At 38.5% G+C, this 15,552-nt stretch overlaps 1 protein-coding gene across 1 annotated transcript; it reads right to left on the minus strand.

The window, feature by feature from the left end:
- Positions 1-356: 356 nt before the first annotated feature.
- Positions 357-14,592, minus strand: pitpnab (phosphatidylinositol transfer protein, alpha b). The gene is made up of 12 exons (XM_053331608.1): positions 14,455-14,592; positions 10,572-10,602; positions 6,388-6,533; positions 5,626-5,717; positions 4,836-4,843; positions 4,435-4,509; positions 4,016-4,099; positions 3,821-3,898; positions 3,046-3,156; positions 2,515-2,637; positions 2,315-2,397; positions 357-600 (listed from the first exon to the last, which is right to left on the minus strand). The coding sequence occupies exons 1-11, from the start codon at positions 14,469-14,471 to the stop codon at positions 2,350-2,352; spliced, it is 813 nt and encodes a 270-aa protein (XP_053187583.1). The 5' UTR covers positions 14,472-14,592; the 3' UTR covers positions 357-600; positions 2,315-2,349.
- Positions 14,593-15,552: the final 960 nt, after the last annotated feature.

A 15,552-nucleotide genomic window follows, 5' to 3' on the forward strand; every position in this document is an offset into this window, starting at 1 on the left:
AAATGGAGAGAAGGAGGAATGACAAATCCAAAAAGAAAAAAATGATAGAAGATTAAAACTCAACACTGAGCAGATACAGCTTGGTCTGGAAAAAGTAAACATCCACAGACAAACTTACAGACAAAATCATTTTTCATTTTTTAAAAACCCTGTTTATATATATATTTATATATATATATATACAGTATATATATATTTTTTCAATTCAGCTCCCCGATATACTGTAAATATACACTATTGGGATATCTCAAATAGAAATAAATCCTAAAATGCAGAGATAATGACACTATTCTCTGTAGTTTAGAACAGACTGAGAGAGAAAGAGAGAGAGGACTGATGGACAAGATCTATAGTGTTGCTACTGGAGGCCTCAGAGCAGTTAATAAGATGGGGACGCTGGATGGAAAAACAAATAGAGACAGATGGGATGGGGAGGTGGGATGGGGTGGAGGAGATCAGCTGAAAACTAGGAGTTTACTGGGTCCAGGTCCCTGAAAACCAGATTGTACCGAGGGAGGGGGTTTTGGACCGGCCGGTCAGACGTTGTGTCAGTTGGAACAGAAGGAGGATGTGAATCCGCTGGTGTCTGGTTTTACTGGTCTGAAAGTGACAGACAGACAGAGAGAGGTATAAAACATTAACGTCTGATGTCTTGACATTTTCTTGCATTGATATGCATCTTTACTGGCATGCTTCACTCAAATCTAGAGATTTAGGGCCTGACCGACACTGGACTTATTGGGAATTTTAAAAAATGAAGACAGTATGCTGGCCAAATATTTCAACATAAAAAAAAAAAAAATAGATAAGGATATATATTGAGAAAGAACTAGATTTGTCTGTGAAAGAAAGCACACTGTGGAGTTGCTCTAATCTCTACCAACCATGTCACTGTCTTTCAGCTCATTGTTTCAGTGACCACTGTTTTGGTTCATCACTCTCATGAACCTCATTTCCACCCACAGCAGCTTTATTTGGTCCAGTAAAAAATCTCTGATAAACCTGCTCTACACGACAAAATGGCAGACAGGTAAAATTAGCAATTACTAAGCAAACATAACAGAGCATTTAGCTGCTAAAGAGTTAGCTATTTCCCTCTGCAGTTGGTGGAAACTGAAACAGAGCTCAACGGAAGGTGGACATTGGCTATATGAATATTATATTTCTGCTGGATGTGTAAATAGCAACTATTTGCTAACGTATGCGATAACGACCTGATTATAATATGTCTGTAGTTACAGCTTGTTCTACAGTTTTAGGAATTGTGATATCAATGCTGTATATGGTCAGTGACAAATAAGGGTTGGCAATAAAAACTAAAGAATAGTTTTAAAAGCATGCATCAGGTTTCTTAATAGGTATATATGTTTTTGTTGGTTTTATGTAATTTGAAATGGCATTTGCAACATTTGTTTTTAAACCAAAAGTAAGACTGAGTGTCCCATGGTGTAACCACAAAAGAATGATAAATATTAAACTCTACACCTGTGTAAGCACATGGCTTTGTTCTCAATATTTGAAATGCATTTTATAGTAAATATTGATTTAAATGAATTCTTATGAATTATCAATATTTTTCTATCTTTCTTCACAATTTTAACAAAATGGTGGTGACACTTTAAGACACCTAATGTGGTTCACTTGACTTGACATGATTCTCCAAATTATATTTAATATTTAGAACAATTGTATTCCATTAACCTTTATTTAATATGAAAGGGCGATAATGTAAGATTTGCCAAACTAGTTGATGGTGTTTTATTGAGCATTATCGAGCATTTTGAAGCAAGTGTAATTTTTTGGTTCAAGTTTTGTAGTTACACCACTGGGACATTTTTGTCATAATCCCCTAATATATAGTCTCAAAATGGATTAAAAGCAGAAATTCTATACTCAGTCCACAAGAAAAGAATGTGTGCAAGTTATTCATACGTTTATTTTCAAATTTGAATGCCTTTCAAATTTGACTAAACCACATGAAAACAAAAAAGGTTGAGTCACGTCATTGACCCATATACTGAGCCGGACATTTTAAAGTTGAATAAACAGCTCTTTAGTTGGACAAACTACATAATAGTAATACTGCTTCTAAATTAGCATTGGCATTTCTGTACTGCAATTTCTTATTACTTTCACTAATACACCTGATTGTGATACGCTACAATTGGCAGATTAAATCAGCCACGCTAATGTGTCAGTCTGACTCTAATCAGATTAGTGCAGAAAAAAAAAATTACGTGCCAACAAATTTGATAACTCTTTAAGTAATTTAAATCAACACAATCAATTTAAAGACATCACTTTTTCTTCTCACCTGATGAGCAGCAGCATTCACGGTCCAACACAACCTCAGTCCTCTAGAGCCACCATCCCTTTCACTGGGTCCTTCACTCTCATCTAATGCACACATGAGAAGCATGTAATACACAGATACAGGACCAGATGAAATCAGATCTAAAGGGATCTTGCTGGCTTCACCTACCATTTTTTTCCCCTTTTTGCTTTTTTGCTTACCTCATCTAGCTCCCTGCGTGTCTGCTCCTCCATGCGACGAATGTCTTCCATGTTCAAGTCAATCCACTTGTCAATCCAGCAGAACAGCTGACGATGGAAGTTGGTGAACAAACGCTTCTCTTGCTGTGAAGCAACAGAAGAGAATAAAGAGAAAGTCATACAGATGTCTTATTTGAAGTGTAGTGACTATCAGATAAGTTTACTTCCATCCTGCTCCACCCTGTTAATCCACTAGAGGCTGGTGTAACCCATATGTGTGACATTGAGTGGTATTTTTCCACTATTACTTTAAGTTGTCAGGATGTGAGACACTGTAAGTACTGTATGTATGCACAGGAAATGAGACACAAGAGTCCTACACACACACACACACACACACACACACACACACACACACACACACACACACACACACACACAATAAATGTTTGACTGTGGTCAATATAATCCCTCCTCAGTTAGTGACCTTGACCTGGATGTCAAACATTGCCATGAAGTGACAAACTGGTGTGTATCACAGTCCAAACAAACCTTCTGGATGAAGTTCTCCACTTTATTTTGCAGACCCCACCACTTGAATTTGACGGTGACCAGTTTGTAGGCACACATGTGTGGGCAGTCTTTCTTATTGGGAAGCTCCTTCTGCAAGTGCAAGAATACACATTTCTGAATCTATAACAAAGGTTTCTGGGCAAGAAGTACATTTTAAACAGGAACAACACCAAGCAACAACAACAAATGTGCAATATTTTCCATTTATGTTTAATTTTTAAACAGTGCCTGTTAGGGCTGGGTGACACTGTTACTATTCATTTGAGGTATTAGTACTTTAAGTAGAGTACTTAATTTGATGCCTTTTTTCCTTACTTCATTTGATACCCAGCATGTAAATGGAAGGATTCAGTTGCATAAAATGCCACCACTCCTCCCCATCTGAATTATTTTTACACAAACAAATTTTAAGTGTTCAGATTGTTGAAATATTTTTTAAATACAAAACTGTACAATGACATATTATCACCACAGACTGTATGGGTTGTAGCTACTGCAGTGGTGGGCCAATCACATGCTGCATTTAAGTGAAGAATGCTTCCAGTGATTGGCTGTGAGCAAAAGCATACAAATAGTTTTTTTTCTAGAACAGGCACAAAAATGATTGAATGCAGGTATCATTTGACTGGAGAAGTTTCAATACTTTTCAATACTACTTGGTACTGGCTTTCAATCTATACCTTAAAGGTATTGAGTACTGATAGCCAGCCCTAGTGACTACACATCATAGTTGCTAAGCATGATGACACTGTACCCTCCAGTCTGGTCCTAGAGGGCCTCGTCCTGTCTTCACTGACTTGTACCTGCAGGGATCCTCCTCTGGCTTGTAGTCCTGGAGAGAGACAAGAAAAATAAAACAGAACTGAACAACAATGGACGAGGTGACACAAGACATAAGATATCTATAGCAGTACAGTAATAGTCTCAGTATGGATCTCAAGCTTTTTACCTTCGTGTCCACTTGGGTTCTGTCCGCAATATCAATATAGACTACATCCACTTTCTTCCAGGTTTCTGCATCCAAACCGTGTACCTGAGAAAGAACCACAGAGAACAGCTAGATGCAGGCAGTCCAGAGACAAGATCATAAGGCTCAGAGTGAAAATGCTCCGATACATGGGCGACACAAGCTTCTGGTAATTACTTTTTTTGCATGCACATCTTATTGACGATCATATTCATTTATTTATTTAACATTGTCCCAAATTAATTGTGAGAACCTTTAAATAAAAATGTTGACACTACACAGCTAGTATAGGGTAAATGGATCCACAGTCAAAATTCAACCATGATTGTCTAAATCAATCTAAAGTAAAGTCATCCCAAACAACAAAGATGCTGCAGCTCATTACAGTATTTACTAATTACATTTTCCTGGTGTCCCATGTCAGGTTTGTGCCATGTCTCAATCTTGATCAGGAAGTTATCTTTCATATACTCGTTCTGCAGAGAAAACAGAAATAATCCTGAGTGAAGAGAGAACAGTGACTCTACAGAAGAATGTGTGAACAAGTAAAAAAGCACAAGACACAATTGACTTTGGTCAGTATCCTCTCTCTCACAAACTCACACACACACACACACACATATATATACACACACACACTAACACACAGAGTAATGGTGTCTGACTACTGCTGCTGTTTCACTGAAATAGATCAAATTTCTCTCTCAACTTTCAGGTTGATTTGTTCCCTCTGTGCATCGGTTTCTATTGTGCCGTTTGTGTAAACACTTAAAATGTCAAACATAGAAGAAATTTTACTCACAGTGATAACTGCAGAGCCAGTTGAAAGAAAGCAGAGATGCAAATGGAGAGAGAAAAAATGATGTTGAGGAACATTTGAGAAAAGCAATATCATTTACATTATTAAACATCACAGAAAGGCCAAGGGGAACTGTTAAACAATATTTGTCAGTGTGTGTTGCGAGTGTAGGTTGTGCCTTTGGTTGTCCTGTGTGTTTGTATGATAGATGGCTGTCTGGCAGCTAGGAGTGTGTGTGTAATCTCAGCCTGAAAAGCTTGAGTGATTGTATGCCTCTTCTCACTGGACGTATAGTAAATTATTTAACTACTCCTTCAAGGTGACAGAGACCCAGAGAGAACGAGACCCAGAGAGAAAGAGACCCAGAGGACGACAAGTGCTTTGACAGATCAGCATCTCTGTGACCTCTAAGTAATTTGAGTCAATTGTAATCACACTTTATTTAAAATGAAAGGGATAGGGAAGAGGATAATGTTTAGCATCATCGTTTCCTTTGGTGAGGAAACATCATCTAAATCAATCTAAATAAATAATTTGTATTTTTGGTGAACAAATGAAGCAAATGTATTCACTTATGGCCAAACAACTGTCATGGCTAAGATTGAACTTTTATATAACAGGTGTCATAGTATGAAAAAAGTCACTCATCAAATGTATGTGTGACTTCTGCTAACATAAATATTATTTAATCTTCATCATATTTGCATCGCCATAGAGCTTTAAACTATTATGCTGTGTGTTTGTGTTTGTGTGTGTGTGTGTGCATGTGTAAGTGTGCGTGCGTGTGACCTACCTGTGCGACAGTATGGGTAAGCGTTCCAGGCTTTCTCGTGGATGTTGAGAGCTGATGCTGGAGCCAACATTCTGACGAATGACGGCACTTTACTGCAGGACAGAGGAGTGAAGAACAAACTGATGTGAGTTTTGAGGGTATATAACAGCCATTGAAAGGTGTCTTAATATTTGAACACAACCTAGATGTCTTTATATGGCATATAAACAGTTATATGCCAAATGCTGTCCATAACTTGATGGGATCTGTAGTTTAACAGAAAGCCGGTTCTCAGATTTTAGTATCAGTATCAGGCACTGGCAGCAACACCCTCTATATGCATTTAAAAGTTAGTTTGATATTTTGTATGCTCAGTCACTTTCTTGCCAAGAGTTAGACGAGAAATCGATACCAACATGCATGTATCTAGATATGATGTTACAGCTAGCTCACTTTAGCTTAGCTTAGTTTGAAGGTGAAAAGCAGGGGGAAACAGTTATGGTTCTGTCTAAAGTTTAATAAAACAGCAACTCTAATGAGCATATTGTATCAAACACTAAAGGTGTAAAATCAAAATGTCAAACTATTCCTTTAAAGGAAGTGAACCCAGGAATAAAATAACTGAAAAGTGATGGGATAATAGATTGAAGCCAAAAAAGAAAAGAAAAGGGAATACATAAGAGCCACGAGAAAAGGAGATATTAACAAAGTTGTCTTTCTGGATGAACCTTCTATGATCTCCTTGCTCTTGTTAGCATTTAACCCTGTCAGACAACTGCTTACCTCTGCAAATGGTAGATTTTGTGTGTGTACTGTCCCTTCTCTCCATCCTTCTCATAGGGCTCATTTTTTAACACCTCCACTCCTTCTCCTCCGCCCGTCTCATTCTTGCTGGCCTCAGCCACAGAGTACAGCTGGCCGACCTGGTACTAAAAGAAGAGAAAAAAACAGGTTCTTAATACATACTGAAGTATTGTTCACAGCTACATACAGGGATTTGTTATGTGTATGTCACCAGTTCATCTGTTTTGATCTTGAGTAAAGGATTACTGATCTACTTTTCCATCTGATCCTTTTCCTGATTGCGACCTTCTACTTTTCTTGTCCATTTATCCCTGTAATCTCACAAACTCTCTTTATACTTCCATCTTTTTTTCACATGGTCCTGCCAGTTTGATTAGTTTACCCCTTTTATTCATTAATATCTTTATACTTTCTTCTTCTCTCATCCCTCTCTTGCTCTCATCCCCTCTCTTTCTCATCCTGAGTGTGCATGTGAGTATTTAAACACAGAACAATGGCTCCTTTCTTTTCCTAATAACCACTAATCCACTGTGTAACCTCTGCACAAAGCTGGACCAGAGTGCAGAATCAATTCTGCTATACTACAATACACAAACATAATTACAATATCATAAGAATGACACAAGTCGGTGTTGTCTGAATTATTCTGTTATTGTCACTGTATCTAATTGTTTGTTAAAATGTAAAACACCAAAATGTGATCTTAGTGTAGTGTAGTTAACGTGTTTACACAGATAATACAATGCCCCCTGTTGTCAGCCTGTACACTCCTGAATCTCATATGAGGATAGGAGACAAGATTTAACCTCATTGCACTTTCAAGCAGGGTTTTGGATTATAAACACATGGAAAAACTAGAAATACAGTCTCACAGTTTTATGCTTCAACCAACCAGTGAAGTTGCAATTTACATCTATGTGTCTCCAGACTCATATAATATTTACAGTGAATACTTTGAAGGAATTCAATAAAAGGAATTAAGTGTATTTTTCTTGTATGTGTTCATAGGCTTGGTTAATAAAGCTAATTCTGACAGAACCCCCCCAAAATTTGGATGCATCCCGGTGTCACAGAAGATCTGTGCAGTCACCACAATTTCAAGGTGGGTACCAGTATCTCTAATTCAGTATCCAACCAATGTTAAATATGGTCACAATCTCTGAGTTATGGTGTTGAATAATGGTGAGAAAAGTGTTTTTGGAGAGCATTATGATGTCACAGTGAAGTTTACCTTTGACCTTTTGGATATAAACTTTTGTCACTTCATCATTTTATCCTAAGACATTTGTGTGAAACTTTTGTCATAATTAGAACATGGATTCTTGAGTTATGGCCAAAAACAAGTTTTGTGAGGTCACAGTGACCTCAGATCTCCAAATTTCTAGTGTGGACGCTTGTGCCACATCCGAAGAAATTTCCTTTACAGCCAAAAAACGTAATGTCTTCAGCCACGGCTGTCACAGAGGCAATAAAAAAGGTGAAGTAAAAGAGCTAAATAAAAAGTTATATACATTTAAAAACAGAAACAATGCCTGTTATTGTTGTGGATGAATGTGGACTCTTGAAGCTGATATCTGTAGTGAAACTGGAATATTTCATCTTCTACAGTGGATGTATCCTGATATGTCTGATTGTTGTCACAACATAAAGATGACAGAAAGGTTTTTATTTCTCTTTCTTTGTAAGACTGATGCGAAATGTTTTCTATCAAACTAAACAATTTGACATACTTTATCAAGTCTACACAGGATTTCAACACTGTAAAACAACTATACACACACACAATCTCCTTATCTAATTTAAGATGGTTCAAACTGTAGCTGCAGTTTTTGGCAACTACTGAAACACACACATCTGCATTAGCTGATTAGCTCTTGTAATGTTTTAAAATAGTAAGTTGATTCTCCCAAGTAAATTAATTTGCACATCAGCAGGAAATCTCAAATCTCTAGTGACAGAATCCCTTTTTTTTGGTGGCCCAGTAATAGACCTAAAGCAAGCTGATTAGACTGGTGTTAATTCCACATGACATGTATAACATTATAGCCATAACTTTAAAATAACTGGGGCCAAATCTGACATATACAGTATTTGTGGTGAGATTAGTTGGCTAAATTTAAATAAAGATTATTGTTATACCTCCATGTTTTAAATGGCAACTACTTGCTGTGCTCAGTGTAACAGTGCCAGATCACTATTGCATCAACTGTTGTTAGCTATGTTGGGTAGGTGTAGGGAAAGTAACTAAAAAACAGCACAGCACCGGCAGTGAAATAAAGATGGACAACTGTGCAGCAGGAACAGGGGAACTGATTTAAACGACCTTCACATAATGTAGATAATGAGACGTTTTGGAAAGATAGAACAATTGTGACCATGATGGTCTCTGAGGTGGATTCAATTACTGGACACACCTGCTGAGCGACAGAGAGAAAGTCAAATGTAAACTGGAGACTGATTCCCTCAAATTAAATACATGGGGCATAGGAACAGCAAGGCCTCCTGGGTAATAATGCTAGACGGATAATATTTAGCTTCACCTTGTTTGGTGAGTGCATGTTCAGTTATACCTGAACTTTACACAGAAATACAACACAAGTAAAGCTTTAGGTTAAAATATGCTTTTGGCAAGAAGTTAACAGACAGGAAATTAAATTCTAATTCTCCAGGGAGTTTCAGCATGAGGCTTCAGGGGCTGAAACCGTCTCATTCAAAATTTACCCCCCAAAACAAAACCTTTGTTCATAGAGATAATTCCATTGTCATCGCGAGTGAAGATACAATTGCTCTACTCTTTGGAAGAATGTAATTGAATCAAATCGAATTGTGGGTGAAAGAAGATTACACTCATGCAAAACTGTAAGAACTGAGAGAATCCAAATCAAATCAAATCAGTGATGGATTGAATCATTACATTCCTGAAGTGTTTAGTTTGTTGCAAACCTCCTTAACCGGTATTTGTTGGCAAACTGAAGCCTGCTATTGCTGTGTGTAGAGGGGCAGACAGAGTAAAAGGAGCTCTGGAGGGATGTGATTCAAGGGCGAGGGGGGGTGCACATGTGGCTCCAGAGACAGGAGATGTTACTCAGCTGTCTTCAGGCATTGTGGATCACATTTTTAGTCAAATAATTCTCTATTTTTACAGTGTCTAATTTTGACAGAGTGTAGCAGGCTGACTGGAAGGCACTATATAGTTTTCCAGGTCTACTGCTTGAGAGGAAACTGCCCAATAATATACAGAGATAATTATATTAATTCATAATTCATATTATGATATTAAGATAAAGGCTGAAAGGCACAGTTAATGCAATGCAACATGCATAGATCTAAAGCTTTCAGGAAATGGCAGCAGAGGAAATCAGTGGCACTTCCTGCTCTGTCCATGGCTTTGTGATTTTGAGCTAAAATGAAAATACAGCCGTCTTAAAATGTTGTTTCTTTAAGCTTTATGACAAAATATTACGTGCAGCTGCTGTTTTCATGAATTGCATCAATGTAACTTCACATAACAAAAATGTGACTATGTAAAGAACAGGAAAAAATGTGTCAGTCTAATCCGGTTATCATGTCTTTCATTTCTCTCACACAGTCCTGAGCGTGTGTGAGAGCAGATTAAGTGCTTGTGTAGCAAACAAATATTTATCTGTCATTAATAAACAGCAAGAATCAAGTGTCTCTACCAGAAGTCGATTACTCTCTTGCAAATGCAAATAATGCATAACTATGAGGGCGGGCAATAGCAGTGGGAGTACACAAGAGTTGTTGGAAGTAGTTTCAGGTTTACAATGCAGGCCTGAATAGAGCAGCAAAGTGCAATGGAAATGAGGATAACAGGATGCAGAGACACAGTGAGAAAGAGGGAGGTGAAAGACAGTGCTGACTATGTTGATTTAATGGTCTATCTGATTGTAACCTTCTTTAATATGATGTGATATGTGTGAATATGAGTTTTTTGTCACAATGTGGTCACTGCTGCACTAAAAGCCTACATAAAAGTTTTCTGAATAAAAATGAAACTATTGATAACAAAAGTTGAGCCTGGAGCCATTATAACAAACACACACACACACACACACACACACACACACACACACACACACACACACACACACACACACACACACACACACACACGTACTGAAATATACCAAAATGGAACTTACCTCTTCCACAGAGATAGGAAGAATCACTCGACTGAAAGAGAAGAAAAAGGAAAGGAAATTACTCAAAACTCATTGAGTAATGTTCACACCAGACTATTGCTGCTCCTGACCAGTTTGTACATTGTTGCTAAGAGGACGTTGCTGCAGTTGGAAAGCTTACATACATTGAATAACATTTTAACCTGCAACAGTGTTTCTGGTTTTTAAGGCAGGTATTCCATTATCTTTCATGACAGCATAGTTATTGCTGACTTCATAATTTAAATTTTACTATGACACTCAAGATGGTAATAGCTTGATTAGCTGAGAGAATGTAAAGTAAGGGACATACTTACAACAGGAACTGACATTTTTAACCATTCAACTCGACACAGATCTGGACACTAATTATCTGACAAACTTGGTTCTTATCTATGATGTTGTCTTAGAGGATGGGTGGAGCGGGCCAACAGGGGTTTGTAATGAGGAACTATATAAGCTAAACAAACATTACATAACAATCAAACCGTTACGGTTCTGACATCCGCCAACGCTAATTACAAACTCAGATAAGCCCTTCACAAGTGACCTTTTACTGAAAAAGTGTACACTGTCTTTCCACCGAGGATACAACAAAATCTTCTAGGAAACAAGACTCTACATTATTCTTTATTAACAGTTATTACATTTGATATGGATTCCAAACTGAGCAAAAAAGTAACCTATTTACACTGAAATTCTCATATATATCTGTGTGTGTGTGTGTGTGTGTGTGTGTGTGTGTGTGTGTATGTATGAATTGTTTTGTCTATAAAAAAAATCAGAAAATGGTGAAAAATGCCTCTTATAATTTCAAAGATCGAATATTGATGTCATCAAATCATCTGTTCACATTTGAGAAGCTTCAACCAGTAAATGTTTGGCATTTGTGCTTAACAGAATGGCTAAAACCGTTATTTAATAATCAAAATAGTTTAATTTTCCATCTTAAAAATATGATTATTCATAAACAGATAGCATTTGGTGATTCCACTGTTATGTCATTTGCAGCATTTTGTTTTTCTGAAATAATTCCTCAATATATTCACAAACCAGTGTTGGGAAATAGAGCGTGCTAACAAATGGCCCCAAAAGTCGCACTCCACCAATAAAATGATGACATCCACACCTGAACTCTTTCTGAATCTTTCATAATCTAATATGTAATATCTGATGCTATCTAATATATCCCTTTGTGCAGATTGATATGAATTACAAGCAATGAGGAGTAAAATAAATACATAAAAATAAAATAGCAAATTTTATAAACTTGGGAGAATATAAAATGATGATTATTTCACTGTGTGTTGGCTGTGATATATTTAGGTGGAAAACATCACTGGTTATAGGTTACCGATGGTGACAGAGAAGTCAGAAATGATGAAAAAGACACTAGGGTGCATGTTAAAGGAAACCATTGAAATATGGGGGGGGGGGGGGGGGGGGAGTATGTCCGGTGTGCTTTACAGAAACTACCCACACACCCACACATGACGTGAAGAAAGAGTCTTCTTGTACAGACATGTCCACACATCACTGAAGAGCTCTAATCATACAGATGTAAGCAGTAACTTAACACATTGCACTGCCTCCTTTCTCCTGGCTGACATTTGTACATTTCTGTACCACAAAATGCACATTATGCAGCTTTGTTGATTGTTTTGTAACTGTATGATGTATGCCCAAATTCACATAATCCTGCATCCCACTCGCCTTTAAATGTGATCAAACCAGACCTTGGATGGGAGAGCAGATGCTGCAAGGAAGCCAGAGACTGTGGAAAGCTCTGTATAAAGTCCTATGCCAACATCCAAATGAAAAAATAATTGAAGTTATAGTATTTTCACTCCTTTTTCTTTTGAGTGTTGCACAAATTTATGTCAGCTACTAGTAAATTATTCATTGCATATCTTTTTTTTCTTTTACAATGCTCAAATCTGTCAACATAAGTCTTTTAACATATTTTGAGCATTAGAACAGAGCAGAATTCAAATACAAAGGCTTGATTAAAACAGACTAAATCATCTTTAACGCTCCCTTTGTCTCTCATTCTATCTCTCTGCAAATCTCCTTGGTCTAATGGTCTTGACAGGAATATCAGGTGTCGTTCTGTTGCTTCAGAAAACAAACACCCCTCTTCTCTCCTGTGTTGCTCATCTTTTCTGTCTCCTCATCTTATCCCTTCTTCAGTATCTCTTCCTGTTTCACTGGTTCTATGCCATTCACTTCATCACTTTGCATATTACACAGGGGCTTCTGTATTGCTGCACACCTGACAAAAATCACAGAAGTGGCGGAAAAAAAGTGGACAAGGAGTGATTTAGGTCAGTGGTTCAGGTGAGTGTTACGAGTGCCTGCTAGCGCAAGACATGGATCAATTCACTGTCTCTTGACCCCCATGATAGTATCTTGGTGTGTATGTGTGTCTCTTCGTATGCTTGCGTGTGTTGACAGTGTGTAAGTGCATTCAGCATTTAATCGTGACCGATTTAATTAATTTCCAGGCAGACTGCTGAGGCCCAGACTCTCCCTAATCACTTCAGATCTTTAGCCATGCCATCACTCTGATCCCAAGCTTTTTGTACTGGGCCATTTATTGATTAAATACATGGTGAGAGAAATCAAGAAAATAATCTATGTTGATAAATGTATGCCCATTTAAGCCAGATATTTTTAGTGTGAGGCTGCCGATAGCTGGCTTTTGTGCAATTTTACAGTAGCATAGCCCTGACCTTGCCAAAGAATGGCAATAAAAGATACATTTACAAATGAAAAAAAAAGGAAATCAGAGGATACAAAATCCCCAAAGACTATACAATAACCCTTAAAACTTCAGGGAAACCAGACAGCTTTTTTTTTTCCTTTTTCTTTTTTCTTTTTTTTTTTTTTTTTACAGGTGGGTCATCAACTCCTTGAAGAAAAATGAGCCTGTCTTGCAGTCTAGGACCAATTCAGAGTTTGAAAATGAAGGAACCGCCATCGTGTCTGAAGTCGACACGTTTATTTATGATTTGGGGATAAATACACAGTTCATCGGCCTTACCCTTGTTCTAACTACCAGCTGATCCCGAGTAGGCCTCAGTCACTTCTCCTTACAGCACAGCCAGGCCTATGTGTTAAAAAAATCCCCACATCTTTTCCTTTACATCTCGTCCCTTCGGCCCAGCTGTCACATTCTCAGTAATATCTGACTGGTGCGTCAAAATAATCGCCATATGCCATTTTTTAAACCAAAGCTTTGCCCCCACCTCCCTTACCTGCCCACTCCCACCCCTTCTCCCCTTGAGGATCCCTCCACCCTGGGTCCTTCTACACCTCGCTTCCTCCATTCCTCCAGAGGTAAATGCCGGAATGCTCCATCAACCGTTTCACCTTCACAGCGCATCAATAACATGGCCACAGCGGATTATAGGGATGGACGCTGGACCATTCCTCCCTCAGCATCACCGCTCCTCTCAAGCATCCGTCATTTTAGCATTTTCATGATATTCCCTACACGGAGAGTCTCACGATTTCAGCCTGTGATGCAAAATTGTGAAGGGCACATACAGACTGCCATACTCGAGCCGGTGCTAATGCAACTACAGACGCTGCTTTAAAATCTCTCGGTTTATTACGGGGATGCGTTAAGTGATGGACTGCTGTGTGCATGAAAAATGAGGACGGACATTGAGTCAAACAGTTATGGGATGTCGACCCTGCCTGGCCGCACTTTTGTAATTCCACTCTCCGGCGACTGGCCACAATGTCAGCGCTGTGAAACCAGACGGATAAAGGCGCACACATTCAACACACACACACACACATACACATACACACACACACACACACACACACACATACACATACACACACAGCTACTTACAATTCCTTTATGAGCATTTTTGGGTGGTGCGGTGTATCCCAGAGGGAAGCAGCTCAATACAGGTCCAGAAACAGGGTCGATCCCTCCCTCCGTTAGTCTCTTCTTTCTCCACTTGCTTCTCTCCCACCTCTCCCTCTCTATGTCATTCTACCTCCACAGTCGCTTATTTTCTTCAAATTCACTTCCTGATCGGGGCCACGGCGCGGCGTTGCTGTTGCGTGCACAGTACCGATGAGGCCTGTGCAGAACAGACTTCACACGCTCAGAACAGGAGGGTTCAGCAGGAGGGGTGCTTTGGGGTTGTTGTGGTGGGGTCACAGAGTTCTGACTTCAAGATTCTGAGGCTCAAATACATAATAAAAATGTAACTGACAGTTTTAATATGTTTCCAAAAGGGCCATCCTTGTTCTATATGATTTATCACCTACACTCTTACAGAAATAGGGTTAAAAAATGAAATAAAACAGAATAATATAAGTTTAAAAAATGACAGAAGCCTAATGTGAAATAATAATAATAATAGTAATAATAATAATGATTTTTTTTAAAAACCCAAACATTACAGCAGTCATGTGCCGTTTCCTTCAAGTGCTCTCTGGCACCGTTTTTCTACAGAGTGTGCTACACCCTCTGCGTCATCGCAGTCACAGTGACGTAGAAACGTGGTTATTCACCATCAGAGTATATATGGGCATGACACGGGGACCACCGCTGGCACAGATTGACGCACGGTGCGTCAGTAAGCCCTATAAACAAAGTCCCCGCATCTAATGTGAAATTCCAACCTCACTCCTGACCACCAGACATCGAGCTCTAATGAATTACCTGATATTATCTGTTTTACTCTACAGTGACTTCACAATATGTTTCTGGCCGTTTATTTCCAACAACGTCCATGAATATATCATATTAAGGTAAAATCGAGTTTTTAAAGTCATTACAATTAATCGACATAAGTGATATATAATATTTTGAAGGACCTCTGGAGGTCCCCTGACCACGCTCTGCTCCACCACTCTCTGGTCTATGGTGTTATGCGTGATGTGTTGACAAGACACCAGAGGTCCCTAATCCAGTCCCACGTCCCGTAGATCGCGG

Source organism: Scomber japonicus, chromosome 13, assembly GCF_027409825.1.
Source record: "Scomber japonicus isolate fScoJap1 chromosome 13, fScoJap1.pri, whole genome shotgun sequence".
NCBI classification, from domain to species: Eukaryota; Metazoa; Chordata; class Actinopteri; order Scombriformes; family Scombridae; genus Scomber; species Scomber japonicus.